At 36.1% G+C, this 27,581-nt stretch overlaps 2 protein-coding genes and 1 long non-coding RNA gene across 8 annotated transcripts; 2 read left to right on the forward strand and 1 right to left on the reverse strand.

The window, feature by feature from the left end:
* Positions 1-552: 552 nt before the first annotated feature.
* Positions 553-8,990, forward strand: LOC110748824 (D-lactate dehydrogenase [cytochrome], mitochondrial-like). Of its 3 annotated transcripts, XM_021948789.2 has the most exons (18): positions 553-925; positions 1,005-1,080; positions 1,203-1,303; positions 1,503-1,551; positions 1,840-1,932; positions 2,373-2,487; positions 3,301-3,361; positions 3,990-4,026; positions 4,672-4,733; positions 4,835-4,931; positions 5,160-5,234; positions 5,309-5,417; positions 6,069-6,178; positions 7,011-7,073; positions 7,628-7,707; positions 7,848-7,978; positions 8,266-8,309; positions 8,588-8,990. In XM_021948789.2, exons 1-18 carry the CDS (start codon positions 672-674, stop codon positions 8,705-8,707), a joined length of 1,677 nt encoding a protein of 558 aa, XP_021804481.2. In that variant the 5' UTR covers positions 553-671; the 3' UTR covers positions 8,708-8,990. The 3 variants fall into 3 exon arrangements, with proteins under 3 accessions (XP_021804481.2, XP_021804482.2, XP_088100325.1); XM_021948790.2 differs by lacking the exons at positions 5,309-5,417; positions 6,069-6,178 and having other exon boundaries at positions 554-925; XM_088244199.1 differs by lacking the exons at positions 4,672-4,733; positions 4,835-4,931 and having other exon boundaries at positions 554-925.
* A 4,716-nt stretch (positions 8,991-13,706) lies between these two features.
* LOC110760333 (alpha/beta-Hydrolases superfamily protein) lies at positions 13,707-16,382 on the forward strand. The gene is made up of 2 exons (XM_021962580.2): positions 13,707-14,536; positions 15,931-16,382. The coding sequence occupies exons 1-2, from the start codon at positions 13,863-13,865 to the stop codon at positions 16,235-16,237; spliced, it is 981 nt and encodes a 326-aa protein (XP_021818272.2). The 5' UTR covers positions 13,707-13,862; the 3' UTR covers positions 16,238-16,382.
* A 3,722-nt stretch (positions 16,383-20,104) lies between these two features.
* LOC110760329 (uncharacterized) lies at positions 20,105-27,422 on the reverse strand. Of its 4 annotated transcripts, none has more exons than XR_015825624.1 (5): positions 22,441-27,419; positions 21,281-21,546; positions 21,060-21,182; positions 20,717-20,877; positions 20,105-20,552 (listed from the first exon to the last, which is right to left on the reverse strand). It is a non-coding gene; the product is annotated as an uncharacterized LOC110760329 (long non-coding RNA). The 4 variants fall into 4 exon arrangements; XR_015825622.1 differs by having other exon boundaries at positions 21,066-21,182; positions 22,441-27,415; XR_015825623.1 differs by having other exon boundaries at positions 21,060-21,546; positions 22,441-27,422.
* Positions 27,423-27,581: the final 159 nt, after the last annotated feature.

A 27,581-nucleotide genomic window follows, 5' to 3' on the forward strand; every position in this document is an offset into this window, starting at 1 on the left:
TACAAAAAATGAAAGTACAATAAATATGGTGAAACTTTATCTTTAGCATATCACTTCTTTCTACATTTTCTCCTTTAGTTTTATAACATGATATTATTTTTTAGAAGTGGAAAATATTAACCCTTTCTTTCACCTATATTTTTACACCGCATTACATCATCATGCGTTTGTACTCAAATATCATACAATAATTTCTCCCAATTTTAGGGTTCAACTTTGTTCAAAGACGGTTCAAAATTGAGTTTGAAAAACAAAATAATCTTTTACTTCTTAAAAATTTGTTTTAACCTTATTCACTTTTATAATAAAATAATAGAGTAATTAGACATTCATTTGTCACAGTGACTGTAAAATTAAGTAGAAAATGTTAAAAGCTACAATGCTAAAATCCAAATGTTACTGTTACAATAAAATAATAGAGTAATTAGACGTTCATTTGTCACAGTGATTGGATTCATTTGTCACTTTTATAATAAAATGTTACTGTTAGTGGCCCTCCTACCACGCTAAAATCCAAGTGTTTTGACATCTTTGCATTGAGCTCAGTGGTCGGTTAACAAAGTCTAGTTCGTCGTCTGTTCTATCAAATTCATATAATGTAATCACCAAGCATTTGATCAAACACTCGAACACCGCCCATTCTCTCTCTCTCTCTCTCTCTAACATCCACCATGGCAATGTCGTCGTGGTTCTCTCGCCTACGCTGTTCCTCAAAGTGCTTCTTCAACTCCTTGGCTCTACGAACCTCAGTGTCCCGCAAGCTTGTCAGAACTCAGACAACCACAAACTCTGAGAGCACAAAACACCCATTTCTATTCTGGTCGAGCTCGCTGCTTCCAATCGCTCTCGCAGTCTCAGCTGGATCACTTGCCCTCCATCTCCAATCAGACCCATCACTCTGTGAAGCTCCCAGTGTCGATTCTCGGTAACTTTCTTTCATTTCAATCACATTTGTGTTATTTTGTTTAAATAGTTATTTAAAGACTCTGTCTTTGGTCCAATAGCGCCGATTTTTTGGTTAAAGGCTCGCACAAGGAAGTCCCACGAGAGCTTATTGATGAATTGAAGGCTATTTGTCAAGTATTGCATTTACCCAATTTGGCAATCTGTTCAATTCATTGTTTTCTTTCTTCAGTTTGAAAATCCCTGCTTTTTTAAAGATGGGTTTATGATATTATTGATAATGGTATCTGGTTGTGTAGGATAATATGACACTGGATTATGAGGAGAGGTATAACCATGGAAAACCACAAAACAGCTTTCACAAAGCAGTTAATATTCCTGACGTGGTTGTTTTCCCTAGGTGAGAGTCGTGCTTCACCTCCACTTCAATGCCATAAAGATTTTCCTTTATGTTTCTTTTGTTTTCCCTTGGTGGTTCTGTCAACTTAAGATTGAAGACTCTTCAACATGTGATGATAGTTTTCACAGGAAAATATGCCGTCTAAATATTATTATGTATGTAATTCCAATCTTCACCACAAATGATTCATAATTTTCAGGTCTGAAGAGCAAGTTTCTAAGATAGTCAAGTCATGTGACAAGCATAAGGTCTGAAATTCTCCTTCCTTCATAGAGTTAATGATTTTCTACCCTCTTGGTTTTCTTTTAATCCGTGCTACTTGTTATGCTTTTGAATGTTTAAAAGTTCACTTTTCTCTTGGGATTGTGAAGCCAATAATGTAGTGAATATAATTCTCACATGAAATTTGTGATTGAAAACAATACGTGAAGAAGCACACATTTGATCTCATGTATTTTGTTTTCTAACTTCACTGGTGTTGGACAATTAAATTTACCTTAAAAATACTAACTGCTTTTGCTTTTTATGTAAATCAGGTACCCATTGTACCATATGGTGGAGCTACATCACTTGAGGGTCACACCTTGTCTCCCAATGGAGGTGTTTGCATAGACATGTCATTAATGAATGTATGTATATGCACCGAGTGTGATTTAGTATAAAAACTTTTATTTTTCACAATTAAAATATTCTTCACCTGCCAATTCGTCTACTGTCAGTCCTGATTTTTCGCAATAAGTAAAGCTCATAAATGGTAACTGCCTTTTGTAACTTGAGGTTCAGTATGCAACTAGCAAGATTGTAAAATGATTAACTTTTACGTCTCTCAACTTGTTGCTTCAGTGCATGATCCTAATAAAGTTCCAAGTTTTCTTCAGTTTTGAACATATGCAGATCTGGAATCAATACTGTCTGTGTAACATACATCACATATTTCCTTCTAATATTGGGATTAGCAGCAAAGTTTATAGACTAGCTTAAATTATGAATGTGTCTAATTCATATCCCTCTGCGGACAATTTTCTTTTCTGCTGTCATGCTTATATTCCCCAATTTTTTCAAATTTTAGCGTGTTAAAGCATTACATGTTGAGGACATGGATGTGGTTGTTGAGCCTGGGGTTGGGTGGATGGAGCTTAATGAATACCTGGAGCCTTATGGTCTATTCTTTCCCCTGGATCCAGGTTAGTTTGTTTTTTCTTTTTGGGTAATGGTTATTGGTCATATCAAACACTGTAATCTATCCATGGGATGTATTAATTGTTTTTCAAGTTTATTTGATACACTGTTTGAAGAATTTTTTTCTTTTCTTTTCAAATGCATGCTAGTGGTGCATTATGTATAAAACATGGCATCAGAAGCTGTATGAATGCAATGCATGTGTCAAAGCATTCTGGTTCTTAGTGCATGTATTTGGAGGTTGTTAATCTATATGAATTGGTTATATACACAGTTTAAATTTGCTTTAAATGAGTAACCTACTCATACTCATATGTTGACCCTAGTACCTTCTCTTTCTAAGGCCAAGTTGGAACCAAACCACGAAGGTCAAATAATTACAAATTTACAATATAGTTGTGTTTACTTGATATTTGAGCTAACCAAAAAACCTTACCTGGAACATTGTTTTGTTTCCATCATCAAGGTATGTGTTATCATCAGTTTCCTCATTCATGTTTAACATGCATTTTCAATGAGCTTGAAAGCTTTTGTTTAAAAGTGCTACTTTTTGGTGTTTACGCATAGCCATTTGAGTTATATGCATGAAATTTGAGGAGAAACTCCTTAAGTTACTAGAATTTTATGTCTTAGCTTTTGAACATCATTTTCACTTGAATGCGGTGAGAGTAACTAAGTACCATACTATGTTTTTATGTTTTTTTTTAAGGTAAAGATAATGTTTTGATGTATTTCATTCCTCCATAAGGTGTCCTTTTTCTCTCTTAAGTAAATGTGCTATTTCCACTTTCATGTATTTCACCATTGTTGACTAGCAGGGCTTGGTGCAACAATTGGAGGAATGTGTGCTACACGCTGCTCCGGATCCTTAGCTGTTAGGTAGTTATTCTGCTCTTTTAGCTTTTAATTTTGTGATCGACTCAATATCCTTTGACTCATTACGTGTGAGATTGCTTTCTGATTATTTACTAGTGTAATTAAACTTAATTGAATAAATGCATTTTAACTTTTTCAGTGCTAATATACAAGGCCTTTGACTGAGCTTTAACCTTTTATATAAAGAAACTCTTTAAATTAGAACCTAATTCAGTGTCTTATTGAAGTTATTGGTTTAAGCTCCTATGATGCTGTCACCCTAGCTCTACCTGTTCTTGTTGATACGTGTCATGTGATTTCCTTTATCATTACTTAGGCATAAATACGTGTTTTACAAGAAAGTCATAATAACATCAATGAGATCTGGTAAATTTTGAAGATGAATGGTAGATTTTGTCACATGTCTCCCCCAAACATTAGCCGCCCTGCTGTCCACTTTATTTAGGACCTCTTTTACGTGCCCTGGGCCTCTCTCTCTCTCTCTCTCTCTCTGACTTAACGTTCAAGCTACTCATTCTGTAGTAGTAATATTTCTTTTCTTTAATCTTATGTTTGGGGTCTTAGCATGTAAATTTTAGCTTCTTTTGTCTGGTTTACTATTCATTTTAATGATTTTGTTTTTAGCATGTAGGTATGGAACCATGCGTGATAATGTCATCAGTCTCAAGGTTTGATTATTTTTACTAATGCTTGAAACACTTTTTATTTTTGAGAAGAAACAAATAGAAAAATTAAAAGAGTACAAGAAAGTGAACAAGGAGTCCACCAACAAACAAAATACAACTGATCACAATAAAGAAACTAACCAAAAGCTTCCTTACAATCTAGCATGAATAAGAGAGTGAAGAATCCCAAACGAAAATATAACTGAGGAGTTATCCAATAGATGCCTTCCAGTACAGCAGAATAGTCTGAATAGAAGAGAGCGAAAGGTCCCTGAACTCTGATGAAGCAGAAGCCCAAAGTGAAGAAAAAAAATCTCACCCTCTCCGAAAGCTCTTCTACCCCACCCCTTATTACTGTGAAAAATCCTTCTATTCCTCTCCATCCATACTACCCACAAAAAAGCCATCCTGCAGCAACCCAACCACGCTTTAGCCTTCTTTCCTTTACGAAAAGTAGCAATATTTTCACAAAGCAGTGAATAACACCCTTCTGGAATCACCCAGCCTCCTTGAATAATAAATACCACAACATTAACAATGAACAAACAGATGATCAGGATTTTCTCCTTTCATTAAAGCTACTGGACAATGAACAAACAGCTTGGATCACATGTGTTATTCTGTTTTCTTATGTTGTTTATCTTCCAGGTAGTTCTTGCAAATGGAGATGTTGTTAAGACTGCATCTCGTGCTCGGAAGAGTGCTGCAGGGTTCGTTTTAATTTTTTTATAAATAGAGATGTGGTTTATCTTCTAGGAGATTCTTGGAAACTCAGTCATGTTGTGAGCCTTATAAAATATGCATGTCATAGGTATGATTTAACCCGCCTGGTGATTGGTAGTGAAGGAACTCTTGGTGTAATAACAGAAGTCACTTTACGGCTTCAAAAAATTCCACAATATTCAGTGGTATGCTGATAGGTCTTCTATTATATCTAAAAACTTCATTTTTCTGAAAAATTGTGACCTCTCTTTGGACCTCTCCTATGATATTCGTTAATATTATGATTTCTCCCTTCCAGGAGAAATTTTTGTCTCAGTTGATTAATTCTTGCAGTTACATTATCCTCACTTACAATTATGTTTAAAAGTACTTTTATATAGCATTCCATTATTAATTGTTACAGAAATTTGCAGGTTGCTATGTGTAATTTTCCTACAGTTAAGGATGCTGCAGATGTTGCTATTGCTACTATGCTGTCTGGAATACAGGTAGAGCTTTAGCTGCTTACATATATGCATTCACGTTTTAAATTCTTCATAGATTTCCTCTTCATAATCATTAGGTGTCAAGGGTTGAACTACTGGATGAGGTTCAAGTGAGGGCCATCAACATTGCTAATGGGAAGAGTTTGCCTGAAACTCCGACTTTAATGTTTGAATTTATAGGCACAGGTGAAATAGGGTCTCTTCTTTTTCTGTCTTGGCTGTCATGTACTGTTTTTATTTATTTTTGGCTAAATATATTTCTAAAAGGAGAACATTTCTACAACTGAACTAACTGCATCCGATGTCAAAAAACTATTTCGTTTTTGCCTCTCTCGATATATGACGAAGTCATGAAATTTACAAATGATTTGACACACAGGGAACATTAAGGTGGAATCCGGCAGTTCATGCTCTAGTTTCTAACTGACTTAATCCTATTATATAGGCGTTGAAAAAAGCAGTTGATTATCTTAGTAGGTAAAGGTCTGTAATTGCCTCTTGGATCAACTGCTGATTCTTTAATCGGCCCTGGCTGTACCAGTTTCCTGGAGAAAAAAATATGGGGAAAGAGAAAGAAAAAAGAGGGAAACAAGAGAGAATATTCATGTCTAAGTGGATGCCAAATTTCTACGATCAATTGCACTAGAAGAGCTAGATTAGTATGCTCTGCAAGGAACCAAGAAATAGTATTTTCATTGTGACCACAGGCTTTATTTTGTTGAACCCCTGCCCCTCTTCCCATCAAGTCAACATTGACATTTCATTTTACAAAAAAAGTTATTAAGATGCCTTCTCTACTTCTTGTGATTCGCGATTTCTTTTCTTTCTGTTTTTCAGAGGCATATTCCCGTGAACAAACCCTTATAGTTAAGAATATTGCTTCTGAACACAATGGGTCAGACTTTGTTTTTGCGTATGATCCCGAAACTAAAAGGGAACTCTGGAAGGTATTCAATACTTGATTGGTGTACAACAAGTAAATGGAATTCTTTTCTTGTGTCAGTTGTGGGTTTGTGGTTGGTAAATCTCTCTTTGTATGTGTTGAAGAATATAAGTCCCACATCGTAAACTTGACTAAATAAAATACAATATATAATGAATGGTTCCACTACTAGTATCACCAAGGCCTTTTGTGATAAAACCCCACACCTACTGAGCTTTGTAGGTAGTTAACTTGGGGACAATATTTGTGTTGTTAGTAGTGGGCCGATGGTCCGTCTCTCTGAATTTAACATGGTATCAGAGTGGGTTGATTGATTGGGCCTGAATTGGGCCTTTACGCTTATCCAATATATGGTGTAATATAAGTCCCATATCGGAAACTCCATTAAATAAAATACAATATATAATGAATGGTTCCACTACTAATATCACCGAGTCGTTATGTGTGCTCTTTATTTATGGAACTTACAATTTCTTTTGTTTGAACTATACTCAACGAAAAAAATCACACTTGATTTTATTACTTTATCACTTATTGGCTTTCAAAATTGGGGCAAGTGTAAAAAATCAAGTATTTTGTCATATGCCGCGCTTTGGCTTGTAGATTCTTGTCCTCGCTATTTGATATTTCACTGAATAAAATATGTGGCTGCATATTCATTTCTATTGAAAGAATTTTGTTCCTAGGTGCACCTATTGTCCAAACTTACAGGTTAATTGCAGCTTGATTTCAAATTGTTTTGATATCATATTTCTGACGTAGATAGTTGAATTCTTTGATAGATCCAACTAGTCCTTGTTGTCTTACTCTATATTTAAATCTTTTGTTACATGCAGATGAGGAAGGAGGCACTTTGGGCATGCTTTGCAATGGAGCCTAATTTCGAGGCAATGATTTCGGTCAGTTAATATCAGTATATTTGAATTATAGTTCTGGACTTTTATGTGCATTTGTTTATCTCTGCATATAAAGTTGCCAAACATTTTAAATGAGTTCGAACATTGCTCTCAGAATATGCTACTGAGAGCAATCAGTGGGGGAAGAGATGGGTTGACAACTAGGATGTTTTTCTCTTGTTCTATTAATTTAATTCGTTGCTTTGTACATGTTTTATATGCTGCCATTTCTCTAAAAGCATTTTTCCTTGTTGGCTCAGTAAGAGCGTAGTAGAGAAGAAAAGAATGTATTGCGTGTGAAAGGGGAAGGATTCTTAAGAATCTTGCTTTGTTTTCTTTTCCTACCTTTCATCCTTTCAGGCAACCCGGTGGATCTTTTGAAAATTAACTTAAGTTTTTCATTACAAGTTCCTAAAAGTTTCAACGGTTTCCTATGCTTCCTAATTCTCTTCAGTTGCATACATGGAATTATATTAAATACGAAGAAATAGTTTATGGGTTGTTAACCTCACATTTTTGGTGCTTTTTTTTTATGTTTTACTTTTCACTATGTGCAGGACGTATGTGTTCCTCTATCGTGCCTTGCAGAATTGATATCAAGGTCCAAACAAGAGCTGGATGCATCAGAACTGATTTGGTAATTTATAGTCAAATGACTGTTTTCCCATATTATTCAGGAGAGAAGTTATGATGAAATATATTGTTGTTCACCGATAGCCTGGACGATTAAATGTACTGACTGTTGTAGTGCCTTTTTTTGTTTTTTCCTAACAACAGCACAGTTATTGCTCATGCTGGTGATGGGAACTTCCACACACTGATTCTTTTTGACCCTAACAATGAAGAACATCGACAAGAAGCACAGAGACTAAACCATTTTATGGTCCATACTGCCTTGTCAATGGAAGGTACGAACTATTCTGGGGCCCAATTTAGAAATTTTCTATTCTCAGAGTCAATGAATTATTGAGGGGCTATGGAAAGTGGCTATTATTAAAAATATCTTTTTCGGATTCTCTTTCTTGGTATCTATACATGTTAAGTTTGTTAATCTATTATATCTACATGTAGTCACCAATAGTTGATGTTATCCCAAGTCAGTTAATTCTTTTAGGTTTTCCACTGGCCAAATATTATTAAACCACAATGGTTGACTAATTATGGTGCTAAAAGTTGGTATTTGACAACTGAGCAGGAACATGCACGGGTGAACATGGCGTTGGTACAGGAAAAATGAAGGTACTTAATTTATCTGTGGACTTGCTAGCCATTTAATGTAAAATAGGTATGGTCATATGCTTTGGAATGTGGAATCCAGCCATTAGTATATTAGTCATATGAATATTATGCTTTGGAACTGCCGTTTCTGGCTAATGTCAGGCATACATTGAAAGGGATAGTTGGTATAGAGCAAAAATTATAAATAAACTTGATGGTTGGGACCATTACAATAATGGACTTAGCTTGAAGACTGAGTATATTCTTTATTCTAAAGCGATTCTCTTTTTCACTTTCAGTATCTGGAACAAGAATTGGGGATGGAGGCTTTGAAGACAATGAAAAGAATAAAAGCAGCATTAGATCCGAACAATACTATGAATCCAGGAAAGCTTATCCCTTCTCATGTTTGTTTTTAAGTGCTTACTCTCTTTATGCATGTGCATATGTGCACCCCTATGTCTACCATTACCCTTCCAGTCGCTGTCGGAATTGAGAAATGAAGCGGAAATGGTTCATATAGTTCTCTGAAGTACTTGTAATCTTAATTGGTCCCCCAGGCCCCCCTTATCTCTTATAAGAGGGAATAAATAGAAGGGGTTGAGGTGAAAACCTGTCTGCTAGCTATAGATTAAATATTTTCGTTTGTAACTGGATCGTATTCTTTTTAGTTGAATATTATACATTTCTGTTAGTATCTTATGACTGGAGTCTAGTTCAAAGAGAAATGTGCACCAAATTAGTTTGAGTTAAATTTAAACACTAAACAAGCCCCTCCTCTTTATGCTGGTAGAAATGAACAAACTTATGTTGGCTTTGATATGGCAGGCTTAATGTTCCCTTGTTCTTTAAGCATTTTAAGACCTTTGTCAACTTCTATTCCTTGTTCTCATTTACTCCTTTCTCTAATGTTTTTCCATTTGATTACTTACCCCATTCATGGGAAAGCAAATAATTTCTCATTCCCAAATCCATTTTCCCGTGAACCAAACGCAACCTAAGGGTCTAAACTTTTGACTTCCCTTTAGTTATAGTCAATCTCAAGACTTCTCAATAGATTAGAAGGAGTAGACGGTTATTGAAGTTAAAAGAAAAGGAAGAAAAATATTGTAATTCATATGATTATGTGAAAGAGAGGTCAATTCGCTCTTGTTGGCCTATGGGGTGGATGTTGCATGGCTCGAGGCTTTATTGAATAGACTTTAGGGTAGGCCGTGAATTTCTATGGCTCAATGCATTTGCCGGGAGACTGGGATAGAAGTCAATGATCAAATTGGAAACTGACAAAACAAGAATGTGACAAAATAGAACAATGATAAGATTCGCATGGATTTGAATAAAGTATTTTGTTTTTTTCTTTAAAAAAGTTTAAGATCCTCAGTATTATTACTGATGACCAAGAAGGCAATTGATCCTTAAATTGGAACCAACCAATAATTGATAGAATCTAGCTTCTAGAGGAGGAGGCCTTAGGTACGTACAACACCACCACCTTACCATGTGCCATTAGGAAAAAAACTTTGGGTATTACTGGTATTGTGGTGTAGCATATTATCATATAGTTGTTAGGTATATCTCTTCTCGCATGATTCGAACTTTCAACCGATCTTCTGGCACGATTCAAACTTTCAATCGATCTTTTGGCATTGAGAAGAGAAATACTACTAGACTAAGAGTTAAATGGGACTTCACACTTCTTGGTGAGTCCTATGCTCTCTCTTGACCTTTTCTCTTTACTTTCATCCCCCACTTGTACAACCGAGAGTTGTAAGATGGAGAAGTAAACATCATTTTCTTCTCCCATTTTCTATTTGAGTCATGGCTTGTGTTGGCATGTGGTGGCCAACCTTCCAAGCAAATGAAGAAAAAAAATGTGGTCGACCCCAATAGATAATTTGGGCAATAAGTATTATGATGGAAACAATACAACAAATGCAGGACCGCTCTCCTGCGAATTTGAGGTACGGAGCTCGACTTTTAGCAATGGCAACCTTACAACAATCACTATCACGCCAGCTTCCACCAACTTGGATTGTGGGGGGCACTCTCAGCTCTAAGCTGGATTTTGGATCTTTTGCCTAGGGTTATTTGAAGCATGCACACACAGTACTCATATTGTGCACATTAGTGCCTGTGTAAAGGAGTTGACAGTGACACCCATAAGGACAAGGGCTGAACCAAAAAATTTCCCCCCATATACGTGTCTGGCTTCTATCGTGAGAGATGTTGGAGTAGGATGGGCTAATTATTGTTGAGCGAGGTGATTAAGGTATCACAATCATTATAGGGTTCTTATTTATCGTGAATAGTCCCTGTACTGTTGTAAACACATCATTTTGGTCTCTATCCTTCAAATTCGATTAGTGTTATTCTCATCTTCTTATATATCCTGCACATCAATGTCATCCTTAACGTCAATTCCATTAATATCATCGAAACACACCAACTCAGGATGCCCCGCCCCCACCCCACTCTTCTCTCTGATTGATCTCCCTGAGGTGGTGGGGCTTTGTGTGGGTTGGCCGGGCTGCACTGTGGTTGGGATGGGGTGGATTGATGGGTTGTTTAGGGGTTGAGCTGCATGGGAGGGGGTGGGTGGAGAGAGAGAGAGAGGTGGTTGATGGTGGCGGCTTGATGGGCTAGCTAAGGTGGCTGTGATTAGGAGGCTGCTGGTTTTTCTTTTTCTTCCTAGTTTTTTTTTCTTAATTGAATATTTCAAAATTAATTGACAGAAGTTAGAAATTTGACAATATTACCTTTAATTATAACAAAAATTTGGATGCATTTGACACTGGATAACATTGATGTGCGAGACAAGGACAAGGATGACATTGATTGAATTTAAAAAATGATGTGTTCGGAAGAATACATAGCCTATTCGTGATAGAAAAAAAAAACAAACCTTAAATGAAAGTCACACAAAAGAATAATTTAATCATAAAATTGGAAAGTCGATAGTGAGAGTGATTATGAGAGTTGTCTATCCGAGCCAAGTGTGAATGCTCAACCATGACTTAAATGTGCAACTACACTTGTGTCTAGACCCGAAAATGGCTGAGGTCAAGTTTCTCCTAGTGCTTCGGCTTTGATTCTGACTAATCTATGGCCACCGCCACCATCACCACCGTCAACACCACCACCACCACCATCATCATCATCACATGCCACACCATCACAGCCGCCACCATGATGTGCACATACATGCAATAATTTCCAATTATATATCACATATTTTGCCATCACAAATGGTCCAAGCAAAGAAGAAAGGTTTAACCTGCAATTGTTTTAGCAACTTGCATGGCTTGCGGTCAAAGCGATGCGTAATATTTTTTTACTTGTTGAGGGAAGACCAAACCCTATTTGACATTTGTAAATGGTTTCATTTGATTATAACATTAGTTCACGTGGGCTGTGGCAATAGTGATTTGCAATTTTAAATTTGGTTTAAATTAACTTTTACGTTAGAGCTCAGGGTCCCTCTATTTTGGTTAATTTGGATTTTCCTATAAAGTATTGATATCTCTTGTTGTCTATTATGTCGATGAAGGATGAAGAGTACTATACTTGTTTTATTCATGATAGGGTGAAATCTCACCAAATCTTACTCTGGAATATATAATAGATATGTATTGTATATTGTTAGTGGGAGTCAGGACTATGTGTCGACTGAGGGTGATTTGAAGTTTAAAATGTTTTATTTGGTTCAATTTTAATCTATACTGTTATAAGGAATAAGAAACTTGTAACTCAAGTGATTAAAAATATTCATATCTTCATATGAAGTTTCTATCTGAGTCAGAAGCAGAACTATTGCTCCACATCCAACTGAACAACCCAAAAGAGCTATAACGCCATACCAGTTGGGGGGCGAGGAGAAGGGAGGGGAGAGGGGAGGTGGGTAGGGAGCAGGGGCGGACAATGGCGAACCCAGCCTTTTGTCCATCTGGGGGCGTAAAAAACAATTTCATAGCTGACTCCTACAAAGTCTAGGTTTTCATAGCAATACGATATATATTATAATACATAATCTATTTCAATAATTTTTTTAATATATGATTTTGGGCCAAAATCTAAGGCTTTATATATTGGACCACATGTTTATCAAGCCTTGGGTCTTGATATTTTCAATATAGAAGAGGTCTAAAACTTTGAAGGCTTCATTTATTTAGGGTGCTGAGTGGGGATTTTGCATGCAAAATATTAGCCAAGTGTCTTATTTTTATTGGCAAAGTGTTTGGCTAGATGGGTGAAGAAAACACTTAAGTGTGGGCAGCTGCCCACAGTAAGCATGTATTGGGTCCGTCAGTGGGGGCGGAGCTAGCATGGAACCAGTGTGGTCCCAGGCCCCCACTCCATTTTTATCTCTTTTATTTGTATATTATATATAATATTATGATTTGTCACTGGTAGGGAGGGAGGCCACTTTCCTTATGATTTTGCGTATAGGGTTTTTGGTCTAAATTGAACTAGCATGACTTGACATTTAATATGAGATTTTTGTATTACAAATCCAATCCAAAGATTAAGCATTATGTATTTTTAGGGTTTTGGTTTCATGCAATGAAATGGAAACAACAATTATGTTCATTCCATTGTTTTTCACATATTTAGTAGGCAAATAGCTAATAGAATGAGGATCTCCAAACCATTAATCTTATGTTACAATTCACTTTAGCTTGAAGAATCGGAACTCCAAATCCTAGATCCCGTTTTTAGGACTTCAAGCCCTAATCTAACTTTGAACTTGAGACTTGAGACTTGAGACATGTTGAACGGTCAGACTCTAAATTCCAAATTGAGCATCCAAAAGGTTTAAAAGTGGATCTTCAATCCGAGACCTAAACCTAAACCTTGGTCCCCCATGAACCAAACCCCTTTTCCAAATTTGATTCCAAACTTATTCCTATTTTGCAAACCAAAAAAATAGAATGAATTTCCTTTCTCAATAATTGCATTCCACATACATCCAATTTCTATTCAATTCCATCAACCACTTGTGGCTTGAGTTTTCAAAGCCAAGCGCCAGGACAATAACAGAGGATTCAAATCCAATTCCCCTAGATGCCATTTCATCAAGTGAGGACTAATGCCAGTGAACAAAAAAAGAAGAAAAAAGGTGAACAAGTAGCTAGCCGACCCTTGGAATGGTCAAAATTCTTCATTTCTTTAATGAGATTTGTAAGGCAATTGATAGGTGATGAGATTATAGGATAACAATATATTTTGATAGGTTTTCCAAGATTCAGCAAGTACAACTGGTAATTTTCAACCGCCCAAACAAACATTACCACACCCACCAAGCTCATCTATATATGGTCCATATTCAAAACAATATGATAAACCAATGGCAATGCATGCATATGCCACCACTTTCAATAATGTCCCCATTTATTAATTTACATTATCACCCCCCAAATTTCACTCTATCCCCCACCACCATCCTCCTTCAATATCTCAGTCTTTGGTCCTCTCTAGTCTATATATATATATATCCCCCCCAACCATGAACCTTCCCACTTCAGTTCACCCTCCATTTCTCCAACCAGACCATCTTCCACACACAAAATTACCAAAATGGGCTCCCTCCCTCACATAGTAGAAGACTGCATGGGCATCTTACAAGTCTTTAGCGATGGTACGATCAACCGTTGCTCTTTAATGGACATAGACTTCAACATTCCTGTCGTCGATGACAACTCTGTGGCCTTCAAAGACGTCGCTTTCGACAAAAGATACAACCTCTCCCTCCGTTTGTACAAACCCAAATCGGCAAACCGCAATTCCAAGCTCCCCGTGGTGTTCTATTTTCATGGCGGCGGTTTTTGTGTCGGCTCATGTGTGTGGCCAAACTGCCACAACTGCTGCCTCCGCCTGTCTGCGGGGCTCCACGCGCTCGTGGTTGCCCCTGACTACAGGCTTGCGCCGGAGCATAAGCTCCCAGCGCCAATTGATGATGCGGTGAGTGCGGTGGAGTGGCTGCAAAGGGAGGCTTTGATGAGTAAAAGTGGCGATTGTGATGCATGGATGGGTGGTACCGCTGACTTTGACCGGGTTTTCATTGTGGGCGACTCTTCTGGCGGGAATATGGCCCACCACCTGGCGGTTCGGCTCGGGGCCGGGTCGGCCAAGGTAGCGCCGGTTCGGATACGTGGGTATGTGCTACTAGCGCCATTTTTTGGTGGGGTGGAGAGGACAAGGTCAGAGGAAGGGCCTTGTGAGGCATTGTTGAGTTTGGACATACTTGACAGGTAATTCAAAACTTTTTTTTTTTTTTTTTTTTTAATCTTTGTCCCTTTGTTAGTTTGCTCAACGGTACACATTCAATCTAGATTACATATTCAAACAAAATATATTCATTTTAATGGTTCCTTTTTGAAAACCTAAATTTAAAAGATAACACTAGTAAAAAAAAGTGGCAACAGTTATCATTATTTGATGACATTTATGACCGTAACAAAAGGCATTAGTCACATTTTTTGACTTTTTTGGTGACTAAAAAGGCTTTTAATCACTTTTTTTTTGCATTTTTTAGTGACTAAAGCTTTTAATAACCCTCACAACAGTCACCAAATAATGGTAATTATTGCCAATTTTTTTTTTAGTGTAATAAGAAAATATTTTCTTGTTGCTCAAACACATTTTCTTCTACACAAATTTTAATGTGTTAGGCTAAGAATTTTTCCGTTTTCGGCGATATATATTTTTGAAAGGAAAAGACTTAGCTACTCATGTGTCAGGACTGTCTTTTATTCACCTTCATTTTTATCCATAAGGATCCAAAAATCGTCCTTCCAAAAAGCAGCAAACTTATTAGCGAGAGTAACAAAGAAATGAGAATCTCATGGAGTAAAATTTGACTAAAACCAAAACCATCCAAATTAAGGTTTCTGATATGAGGCCATTCAATCAAATTTGACTAGGGACACGTATTGTCTGGGTTCTTTGTCAATGAAATTTAAAAATGTTCCATCATCTTGACAAAAAAAAAAATATGTTGCACATGTGGATTGCATTTTTGTCCTCTAACACGACCAAGACTAGAAGTCTAGACTAGCTTTTATGGTCTAAATAGAATATGCACCTCCAAATCCCTCTAAAGTTGATGATGTGAAATTCATTTATCTTCTTTTACGTGTGAGTGTGATCTTGACACCATTTAATATTGGAGGTGTCTTATCCAAATAATAAATCAAAGCATGGGCAATTTCAAAATAATAATTATAATCGCAATGACCTACCACTAATTAATCATTATTAATACTTAAGATAGTGCTTAATCCAGTCTAAGCATGAGATGACCTACCCAACCCGAAATGATTAAGATATACAGCTAGATAGCCCTTGATATTATCTGATAAGATAAGCAAGTAAGCCTAATTGTCATGTAAGTAGTGCTTAATCCAATATGAGTATGACGTAAGATAGTGCCATATCCATTATCAACTCCCCTTAACCAATCATTATTTGATGGTTCCAATATTGTACACGTATATTTGACCCTGAATACATAGAAATCTATCATGAGATATGATATCTAAGAAAAGAAATGATTAGTTTCATCGAAAACAATTATCGTTTGTGAGATTTGAACTCATAATTTCATCGCTAACTCCTTTTCTTTAATTACTTAATTGCCATACAGATTTTGGAGACTCTCAATGCCAGCAGGAGAAACCAGAGACCACCCACTGGTGAACCCATTTGGACCAAACAGCCCAAACCTAGAGAAAGTGGCCCTTGATCCAATCTTGGTTATTGTGGGCGGCAATGAAATTTTGAAAGATAGGGTGGAGAGCTACTGGAGAAAGCTGAAAGACTTGGGGAAGAAAATTGAGTATGTGGAATTTGAGGGACAACAACATGGGTTTTTAACTGCTGATCCATACTCAGAAGTCTCAAATGAAGCTTTGCAATTTATTAAAAGATTTATGATTGAAAACTCCAACTAAATTAAGCATCATCATGCATGTAATGTTTGTTCAGTTTCTAGAACTTTGATTTCATTATTTATTAGAAGTGTTTGAGGTTGTTGTATGTTGATTTGTACACAAGAGTTTTTAGATCTATATAGCTAGTAGCATGCTTTCTTGTGAATATGAGCAAGCTATATCTATATATATATATATAAAACAAAAGATAGAGAGTGGTGAAACATTCAAAATACCAGAAAATGTCATTGGTTAATACAAATACTAAAAATTGAAATTATTAATTAAATGAGGATAATATAGTCAATTTATATTGAGTGTTGCTATTTCCACCCACATGTCCTATTTTCTCACCCACCTTATTTTCAAAATTTTAAAGATAAATTTATCCCTTTATAAAATTACTTCAAAGAACTTGAAAAAAACATATTTAAAAATTCATATAAAGTTAATTAATTTTCTTTCACAACACAATATATTAATTTTTGAAAAAAAGGGGAAAAAAAAATTCCTTCCTCCATCTCTCTTTCATGTACAAAGAACAATCTTATTTAACATATGTTGTTCGTTTTCAAAATGAGTACTGCTAAATGAACCCTAAAATTAATTGAGTACACCCTACTATTAAACTATTTATTGAATTACTAATTTACCCTAATATAAAATGACCAAAAAGGATATATTGAATTGTGTACCCAATATGTACACCATTCTTAAGACTTGACGCATACCCGTTGTTATAACTATAGTCAACTCTTTAATTTTAATATTTTAAAGTATTCAAAACCAAAAAATAAAATAAAATTTTAAAAAGAGAAAAAAAGCTCTCTCTCCTTCCCGACCCACCCCACTCTGAGACGAGTTGAGATATGCTGTACCCAAATTCCCAAACTACCAAATCTCCCTAAATTAGATTGAAAACCCACACCTCTCTCGAAAGATTGAAGACAATATTTTTAATTAAGAATTAAAATCTTTGTTTTACTGCTTGAGCTTTTGAAACCATGTCTTCAAACAAATTGACTTAATTTTTAACATACAACTCGGAATCCAGGAGAAGTGTATTGATCCCAGTTGATTTTTGTATGCATAAAACTTAAACAATCAATAACACAAACCAGGTGGTGGTGATTGCATAGGAGAGAGATAAAAGAAGAAGAAGAAGAAGAAGAAGAAGTAGGAGAGAGAGAGAGAGAGAGAGAGAGAGAGAGAGAGAGAGAGTTTTGTTAAAATATTATTTTACTTTATTTGTTTATTTTAAATACTTTAAAAGATTAAAAATTAAAGAGGGTGTACCATGGGTATTTTTTGTAGTTAAATAGGGTGTACTTAGTTAATTTTACATTTTAATTTAAACATTAGGGTGTAATTAGATCGTAGGGTGTACTCAGTTAATTTTAGGGTTCGTTTAGCAGCACTCTTCAAAATTTGTCATTTTCTTCCTTAACATCAACAACAACATAATCTTAATCTCAATCCTTCAATCTTTTCATAGGGTGGTCTCCATCTTCCTCAAAATTAAAAGAATAAAAAAATTGAAAAAATAAAAAGATTGTACAGAAACCACCAATCATCACAAACCCAGCACTACCTCCCCTGGTCGATGACGGTGGGATATGGATCGCAGGTCCAACTGAACCCTAGTCAACTTATGGGTTGATCCACAATCAACTTATGTATTCCTTGTTTTCTAGAGAGAGAGAGAAAAGAAGAAGATAAACAAAGAGGAAGAAAGAGGGGTGGTGGGCGGTGGTTGATGGTTCTTTTTTCTTTTTTCTTTTTTCTTTTTTATAATTGTTTGAATTAATTTAAAGGGTATTTTAGTGATAATGGTGGGTGAGAAAATAGGATTGTGTTTTTTCAAATTTATATGGTGGGTGAAAAGATAAGGTGGGTGGGAAAATAAGACAAGAGTGTGGAAATAGTGGCACTCTTTATATTTTTCTTATTAAAAAAATTTAAAACAAAATCAGATAATGGATCCTATTTGTATGGAACATAACTACCCATTTTATATGTTCTTAATTCTAAATTAAAAATTTTAAAAACAAAAAAGAAAACCAATTGGGGGCTAGTATTTATTAATCGTAATGTGTGTTATTAAGGAAATATGCTATTGATATATCAATTTCAAGAATAAATAAGTTGTGGAGAATACCACATCAAGGATGGGAGAGTAATTGGGGAAAAGTGGGTTTATCACTTTGCTTGAATTTATCTTATCCTCATGGTTATGGTATTTGTCATATGTAACACAATAACATGATTTAAATCCAACTTGATGGTTTGTAGTTCAAGTGAATAAGAGTATTTATCTCTGTAATAGAGATTTTAGATTCAAATTCCCATTTTCTCAATATCACTTATATAAAATAAAATAAAATAAAAACCAACACGATGTTTTAGAGGGTTAAAATTGGTGTTAGTTGACACAAACTCATAACATGGATGCATGATTAATTAGCAATTAGTATTGAATAAGAATAACTTAATTTGGAAGAATTTTATATTATCACGTAGTGCTAATTTCTTCTTTTTTGTTTTTTTTTGTTTTGACAATGCGATATTCTAAATTATAAAGATATTCGAATTTATGTGTATAAAAATGTGCACAATAATTAGATTATGTTAAGTCTAGTTGCTCGGGCCGTTGTACATTTTGACTATGGTAATGATGTTGTCATATATCTAATTGGAATATATAAAAAAATTACTAATTTTCTCACTTCTTGCAACACAATTGATTAAACATGCTACATTGACAAATATTGGTTGGTACAAAACAATATATGACTCGAACACCATACAATTACACCCCATTATCTCTATTGCCACTAATTAAGTTGATTAAATATTTATAATTGGTTCTAAATTCACTTATTAGGGCGATATTAAAAAGAAAAAGGAAATATAAAGTAAGATATCCATTATTTTAATAATAGTAGTAAACGTCCATATCGATAACTTTTAGACTAACCTCAAACTCAAGTCAAACTTTGCGTATGAGATTTAATTGTCGTACTATGAGGATCCTTTTGAGAGGATTTTGTGGGTCCACAATCATCAATCCGTGCCTTGTTTTGGATTAGATTTTGAATATTATGTTCATCTTTCAATCTGAATTGTGCCTTATCTTGTAACTATATGATCCAACTAACCAGACCATAGTGATTATTTATGGGTCCGTTATGTTTATGATTTTATATTTATCATTATCCCAACTTTATATTTTTAAAGATAAATGTGTTCTTACGTGTTCATATGAAAGGCCGATCATTGCTCTGGATAGGATATAAATGGCCAAACAATATAAAGTTGTTGTTCTTCATTTGGCATGTCCACCGCCATTTTGATAGTGAAATTATAGTGCAGTGCATGAGGCTTAATATCCAATATGTAATTCTATGATTGAGTTTGGCTGGTTCTCGACCAAGTCTAGGTGGGTTTTTAGAGAGAGAAAGCAAAATGGCATGGCTCAAGGGTTTCATTATAGTACGAACTTTTGAAAATACCACATTTGTTACGTCATTATGACTCGTTGATTGGTCATTTTTCATTTAGTATCATTTTAAGGGTTTTGATACACCGAATATAATTGTCTCTTTCCTTAAAAGTAGAAACTCCTATTTTCCTGTCAATTACAGTTTGACATATGTGTAGAGATTTTTCTTTTTGAGTTTTTAACGAATTATTTTTGCATATGTGTAAAACCATGATTTGCTGGAAGTAAGAATGTCTCTTTTCAGGGAAGGAGGAAAGCAGTGTCCTTAATACACCGTCTCTTTGGTCTAATACACTTCGATTGGTCATTTGTCAGCGTTGGTATACATACTTAGTAAGTGTTCATACCATAGAAAAATCGTAGATTCTGAATTGTACTCATTAATATTCTCAATGCACTCAGAATTGTCGCTTCAATATGACACGATAATGTTGAAGCATTCAATTTAAAATCAATTTACAATGAATGTGAGGCGTGTAAAAGAGTTATATTGTCTATTCAGATATACTGAACTGAGAGACTGCATGCCAATCACTAATCAAAACTGCTTTTTTCTTTTTCTCTATTCGTGTAACCATATTCACTTATTTGCTTTTGCTCTTGTAAACAATAATGTACACCATATACACTTATCTGCTTGGTTTGGCATCCGAGACAAAACAGACAAACTTCTCTCCAGCATTTACATGATCTTCAACGAATGGAGCTTGAATGAGCAAATGGCAGCAGATTTTCTTTTCGTAGAGGTTCTGAAACTCCCGGAATCCCAAACACATTCCAAGTTCGAACCGTCTCATCCGCGGCTGCAGTGGCCACAGTGCATCCACCTGGGGTCTGAAAACATAAACAGCATAAGTTACAAACAATTAGAATGTGTAAATGTAACTACCATATGAAGTTGCCATGAAAATTTATTCCAAATGAAAATCAATCCATGAAATCAAATACGCAAACATAATTGAATTTGCCAAAGTGCAAATTAAAGTCCAAATTAGTACCTGTGTCATGAAGAGAACTCTGGAGGTATGGCCAGTGAGCTCTGCCATAGGTACACTGAGTTTCCAAGAGCAATTGCAAGAATGTTGCTGCTGCTCCATTCTAGTAAATTCAAGTAGAAATTATCTACAATACCGGGAGCGTCCAACGTTCTCTCTAAACCCTGCAAAATCAAATTGAAAGAATTAGAATAGCCACACAGAAAAATCAATATGATCATCATTACAGTCACAATCCTAAGAAAAATTTGATTCCCTTATACGATGATCACTACACACACTACATATTATCATCATTTCAGGCACTATACAGGCAGATTTACAATTCCCTTAAATCTAGCATTACCTATACCTTAGGAATGAAGGAAGTTGAGGTTGCACCCGAAAACCAATTGGCAATGGCGAAGTAGCCCAACTCCTTATAAGCCCTTGCAAGGTTTTCTAACTTTCCAATGTGGGACATTGTCACCTTCACATTCTCACAAGGAATTCAACCTTCACATTCTCACAAGGAATTCAAGAGTCCACAATCCAAATTCAAGTTTGATGATATTAGTGCAATTATACCTTAGGAATCCTTTGACAGGGCTTGATAGATTTGGCCTTATGAAGAGGGGTGAAGGCAATCTCCTTGGAATGGCTTCAACTGGGGTTGGCAGTTTGTTCTTGAATGTGAAGATTCGTGCTCGGTTCATGTTGAAGGTCTCAGTCAGTAGCTTCTGATATGTTGAGCTTGCAGCTCATGGGTTCTTGATTCCTTTTCTCCTTCCTGTGACCATGTAATGCACGTAATCAAGGTCCAGTGCCGCCCGATTGGGTATAAATATATCCAACTGTAAATAACAAACATATTTTATTAGTAAGAAGCAAACCAAAAACCAGACACGTTAATACCCCTCTGTTTGGTTTCAAAGAAAATGACGGAAAAGTGAATCTCTCAGACCCATTTTATCCTTAAACAGACTATATTGGTTTTTTAACTCCTACATTGGATTGGACAACTAGCTTAACCGAGTAAGTTTGGAAACAAAAAATCGTGTTCACATAACCTAAGGCACAAGAAATGAACTGTTGAGCAACCATTGTGGATGCTCTAAGGCACAAGAAGAATCCCATTTAAATATTAGCATCATTTAATAATTGAATGGAAACCTATCCATTTACAGAACTGCTACTTATACAATTTCAATCAATCTAGAAAGGCAGAGGAGAGTTAAATATCAGCAATATAAAAAACCCAACATGCAAAGTTTCTTGCGTAAAATACTATCCCTGTCTTATGAAGTTATGTTTCATATGTCCCAAAAAGCATAGTTCCACACAAAAATTCAGGAAGTGTTGAATGGGTAAAGTTTCTTGCACACACTACTTTTTCTATTAAATGGGCAAAGGTTTACTTGTCAATTCACAGTTTCATCTCTGCAGATTATCAATGTTTCTCTAAAGGCCAGAACTTTAGTACAAAAAATCTCAGGTTGAATGAGAATAAGGATCTCCCCTTGATGCTATGAACTTCAGTATCATAATTAGCATTTGGTTTTTGTGAAAAGCAGCAGACCCAGCGAAATAATAAATGAAATTGCGGCTCTGTTGACTCAATTATCAATCTAATGCTCTAAAATCTTACAAATGAAAACCCTAAAATTGCAAATTGACAGATAACCCAAAAAGACAAGGAAAATTGAAATTCAAAACAAGTCAAAAGAACCCAGAAAAGATTCACTTACATTCTCCCAATTAGGCTTTCTCAGAACGAATTTTGTTCTCCAAGAAGGTTCCAGAAGATGTTGCTCCATGAACTCGAACTCATTTTTCCCTGTATCTCACTGTGCGTGAAAACGACGAAGCTAAGGCGCCAAATTGAAGAAAACAAAACAGAGAATGGCTTTTCATTTCAACTACCGACTAGTATTTAAATTCGCATCGATCGATCGGGTTTCACCAAAAACCCGCGTACGGACCCCAGCTGGCAACAGCTCCTTAAACGAAAATTATTTACTTTCCAACTTTACCCTTGCATTTTATTTTTACCATGGTTGATTTTGTCATTTGCACACGCCTTTTTAAATGAAATCATCAAGTTTTGGACCAACAGTTAACGAAAAGAGGTTTTGGGAAAACCTCAGAGGGTTTTGTGAAAATAATTTGAAATCTTAGAAGGTGTCTGTGTAATTTCAAAAACCTCATGAGTTTTTTGTGAAAAAGCCAAAAACTTGAAGGATATTTATTAGTATAACTAACATTTTATTTATATGTTTTCACCTTTTTTTTTTCCATTTTATGTCCCATATGATAAATTACATACATGTAAAAATTGTAATACGAAATTGTTTTGATTTTTCTGTATTTATCTATCTATATAAAGGTAGAAGGTTGAAACATTTAAAACCCCATAAATTCCACTTGGCGAATAAGAAAGTTAAAAGTGAAGATATTTTATTAAATAAACAGAAATTGGTACAATAAAAATATGTTTAAATTAATTAAGTATAAAAAAAAATATAAAAAAATGTTTTGCAGTTGCCCATACTATTAGGGACACCTCAAAAGTATTACGTATTTTAGATATGGTAATATGTGATTTATCAGTATGGTACTTGAATTACTGTGCATAGTAATATAAATATTTTGGGTAATATGCTAGGGAGACCATCTATTTGTACCATATTTGGGTACCATCTGGTATGGCTATTGAGTTGGCTATGCTGGTTAGGTGGTGGTTATGATTTGAGTGGGTTTAATTGTCTGTGTTGGTGGTGATGATTTGACTGGTGGAGGTTATGTTTGAAGATGTTGAATCTGTATTTTCATAATTATAACTAGACTTTTGATTTCGTTTTCAGAAATCAAATTTCAAAGATTGGGACATGGCATTGGCAGGTGGTTTGTGCAATGATGGATTGCACTTATAGGTAGGCAAAGTAATAGAAAATAGTGGTTAATTTTTTTGTCGCTGGTAGATTGGAAAACTCTGGTTTATTTTGACAGATTAGGGAGAACATAAGGGAGGAGGAAGGGGAGGAGTTAGGCAAAGAGCCAGTTGAAGATACGGGAAACAAAACTTCTCATGTGCTTGGGTTTCTGTAAAGTGAAGGGTGAAAAAAATAATAAAAAATAAAAAATGTTAAAAACTCCTTTAATTCAGGATATAAGGCTTATCAGTTCCTTCTGTGGAGCTCTGTCTTTCAATCATGTCTACCGTGAGGCAAACTTTACGGTGGATGCCATTGCTAACTTGGGCCATGGGCTGAATCCTTCCAAGCTGTGGAAGACGGGGTTGCCTTTGAATTGTTCGGTTCCTTTCTTTTTCGACGTGCTTGGGCATGCGTGCCCACGCGGTTTCTACTTGTAATTTTCCTTTTCCGTATGAAAAAAAGAAAAGAAAAAAGAAAAGAAGATGTGACATAGCCAACTTAACAGCCACATCAGATGGTACACAAATATGGTAAAAATAGATGGTCTCCCTAGCATTACCCAAATATTTTTTTGTGCAATTTTTAATTTATCTTTTATAAACTGTTCAAAAGTTTAATAACCCAAACTTTTTAGTTCCTTGGAACCAAAAAAAAAAAAAAACTTTTAATTCCAATAAAAAAAATTCAAAATTCATATTCAATACATGTTACAACCACTTGTTTTTAAAAATTTTGTCAAAAAAAACAAAAAACAAAAAACAAAAGGGACATGAAAAGAGGGAGTGTAGGGCAAGATGGATTCAGAGAGGGAGGAGTTCATCCAAATCTTGCAAGTTCGATCCTTTTTTAGCCAATGAAGAAAAGAAGGGTTGAGAAGAGGGTTGTGGGGATTGTTAGGGTCAGAGATATATTGTGAAAGGCAAGGATCAGAACCATCAATAATTCCAAGCATATCATGACAGGACCCGCCCCGAATTCCTCGAAACTCGAGACGAATCCTGTGAAAATTTAGACATCACACCGATGTCGGGCCCACTAACTAAAAACTCAGCCTCTTTTCCAAATTAAGGGAAAAGAGCACGAGACTTCCTACCGAAATTTCGGCAGAGTCTCCCCTATAAATTGAACATTTCCCAAATTTCAATCTGCACAAAATTCACATTTTAATATACCAACAGGCAGCACGCACAATTTAATCTCATGCAATTCATATAATCGGCCTCCGGCCTTCAGATAATTCGAAACAACACCAACAATATTCTTAAGTCGAACAATACATAAACCAAACAATTAATGGTCTCAAACAACTTTATAAATACCACGGAAATCATTAAACCGAATTCAAACCCAACAATAACATCGAAAATCACGTGCGCAGAATCGATCAAACCTTTTAAACACAATCATATCTCGCGGCTGCGCCTGATGAGACCCCAGGCTGCCTACGTACCCTTGGACAAGGGATCAAGCCACACGTAGTTCTCATATCAACGGTCACAATTCCGAAAATAAACAATCATTCACAACATAACCAACTATACATTTCAGATCCATCACAATCTCAAATTCGACAAAAACACAATGAACACATTCTCAAACTCTTCCTTTGTATCAGTTCAAATTCGTAACCATACCCTATTCAAGGCGTATGTACATTAAACAAATTATCCAATTATTCCCATTTTAACAGTTCAATCCCGCAACCATACCATATCCAAGGCGTATGGCGCCAAACAACACTGCCCAAATCCAGGGCTTATACGTTCATACATGTGCAGACTCACAAATCTCAAACCAGAATCAAAACCACATATACATATATGTAATATGTATAATAAGAAAAGAATAATTATATATATACATAAACACACCCACCTCTCACCATCATCATGTACCAGGGGAAAACAATCCAACATGGGATTGTTGACTAGCTCACAATTATCAGCCCTCAAACGGACTATGTGGCTAGGGACGAGCTGTCCAACTGGGGGACTAACTCTCAGCCAGCACGTACGGACGAAGAATCAAGACCCGTACGCCTGTAAACAGTCCTACGCGCGCAGACTACCCAATTAAGGGTTCCATCATATCCAGACCACATTCACAATTTCCATGTATCAGTATCCAAGGGGAGGTACATGTGATGTTGCACATCATGTACTGGGGAGAACAATCCAACAGGGGATTGTTGACTAGCTCACAATTATCAGCCCTCAAACGGACTATGTGGCTAGGGACGAGCCGTCCAACTGGGGGACTAACTCTCAGCCAGCACGTACGGACGAAGAATCAAGACCCGTACGCCTGTAAACAGTCCTACGCGCGCAGACTACCCAATTAAGGGTTCCATCATATCCAAACCATATCCACAATTTTTCCGGCATCCCAAAATTCCAGGATCCATGACCAATAAAGCCCACACGCCCGAAACCCGGCACGTGTGAATAGTATATCCAAAACATATCCATTTCCATGTATCCCAGTGTCCATATCCACTGTTTCCAAATATCATCATCCGGGGGGGGAGGTACGTATGATGGTGGAGTTTATAATCCTTATATAAATATTATAAAGTAATATCCCCTTCCTTAATTCAATTTTCTCACAATGCTTATTCATAGTATAGCAAATAAATTCTCAAACATATTCTATATCCATGGGGTATCTAGGGTAGTGCCAATAGCACTCTAACTAACATTCCAATCTCACATCTCTCCTCATCTCACAACCCCATCCCAAGTACCCCACACATATTCAACAAACATAGCACTTTCTCGAGTATTGTATATATATATAACTCCAGATACTAGGATATGTCAAAACTCACATATATCACAAATACTTACAAAGATAATAAATTCAACCAATAAATATAAAATGAATTTCAATAAACCATTACATTCTTATGCAATACTTCCATTCACAAAATCACACCATTTATTTCCAATAATCATAACCGAGTCCCAAGACTCACTTTCACAACCCAACAAATCGAGTATCTCATACTCATCCATTTCATAATTTCAATTATCAAATATTATCCAAGAATCCCATAGGATATTATAAACAAGCTCATACTCCCAATATAATCCAAATAACTCAAATAACAATTAACACTCGTTTACAAGGTCATCCTAATACTTTTCAAAGTATGAAACTACCTTGGAAGACTCACGGTCAACCGAGAGTCAAACTTTCTAAATTTAGTCAACCGGGCCCGCGGGCCCCACGACCTCCATATTTCGATCCGAACATCCCTAAGGGTTCCACAAGGTTTAATAAACCTATCCTTCAAATTTGGTCCGAATCCGACGGTCGGATCACTCACGATCGCACGATCGCACGATTATCGTAAAAATACAAACTTTAACTTATTGAATCGGAACATCCGGGGCTCCGATTCACGATCCGTGAAATCCTACACAATCCTAGGAATACCTAGATTAACATATATTAAATTGGAAGCGATCCGACGGTTCTAACATATCGAACCCGGAATTCACACAATATGTAAAATCCGTTCGGGGTTCAAACGTTATCCGAATTGAGTTCCGTAAATTCCTACGCGCTCGTGACAACCAGGAGATCATTTTAGGATAAAAATGTCTCTCTGATACAGTGCCACACCACACGCGCCGACAGCACGTGGGTGTCCAAAGCGATAACCACTCGCCGGAAAAACTTAACATCTTGACTCCGAATTCCTACTCTAGGTAATACACCTAATTTGGAGTCACTTTTGTTCTTGGGCATACCCCAAAAAGTGACCGGAAGTGGCCGGAATCGGAGGCTGAAACCGGCAGATTTTCTATCGCTTATTTCAGTTTCGAAACGCAGAAATTTCTTAAAACTAATAACACTAGCAGCAAGAACAGCTCGAGAGGTTCAAAATCCATACCTGGTTCGACCAAAACGGTGGCCGGAAGTGGGAGAACGAGCTCCCCAAGGTTCGC

Source organism: Prunus avium, chromosome 7 (assembly GCF_965620075.1).
Source record: "Prunus avium chromosome 7, drPruAviu1.hap1.1, whole genome shotgun sequence".
NCBI lineage: Eukaryota > Viridiplantae > Streptophyta > Magnoliopsida > Rosales > Rosaceae > Prunus > Prunus avium.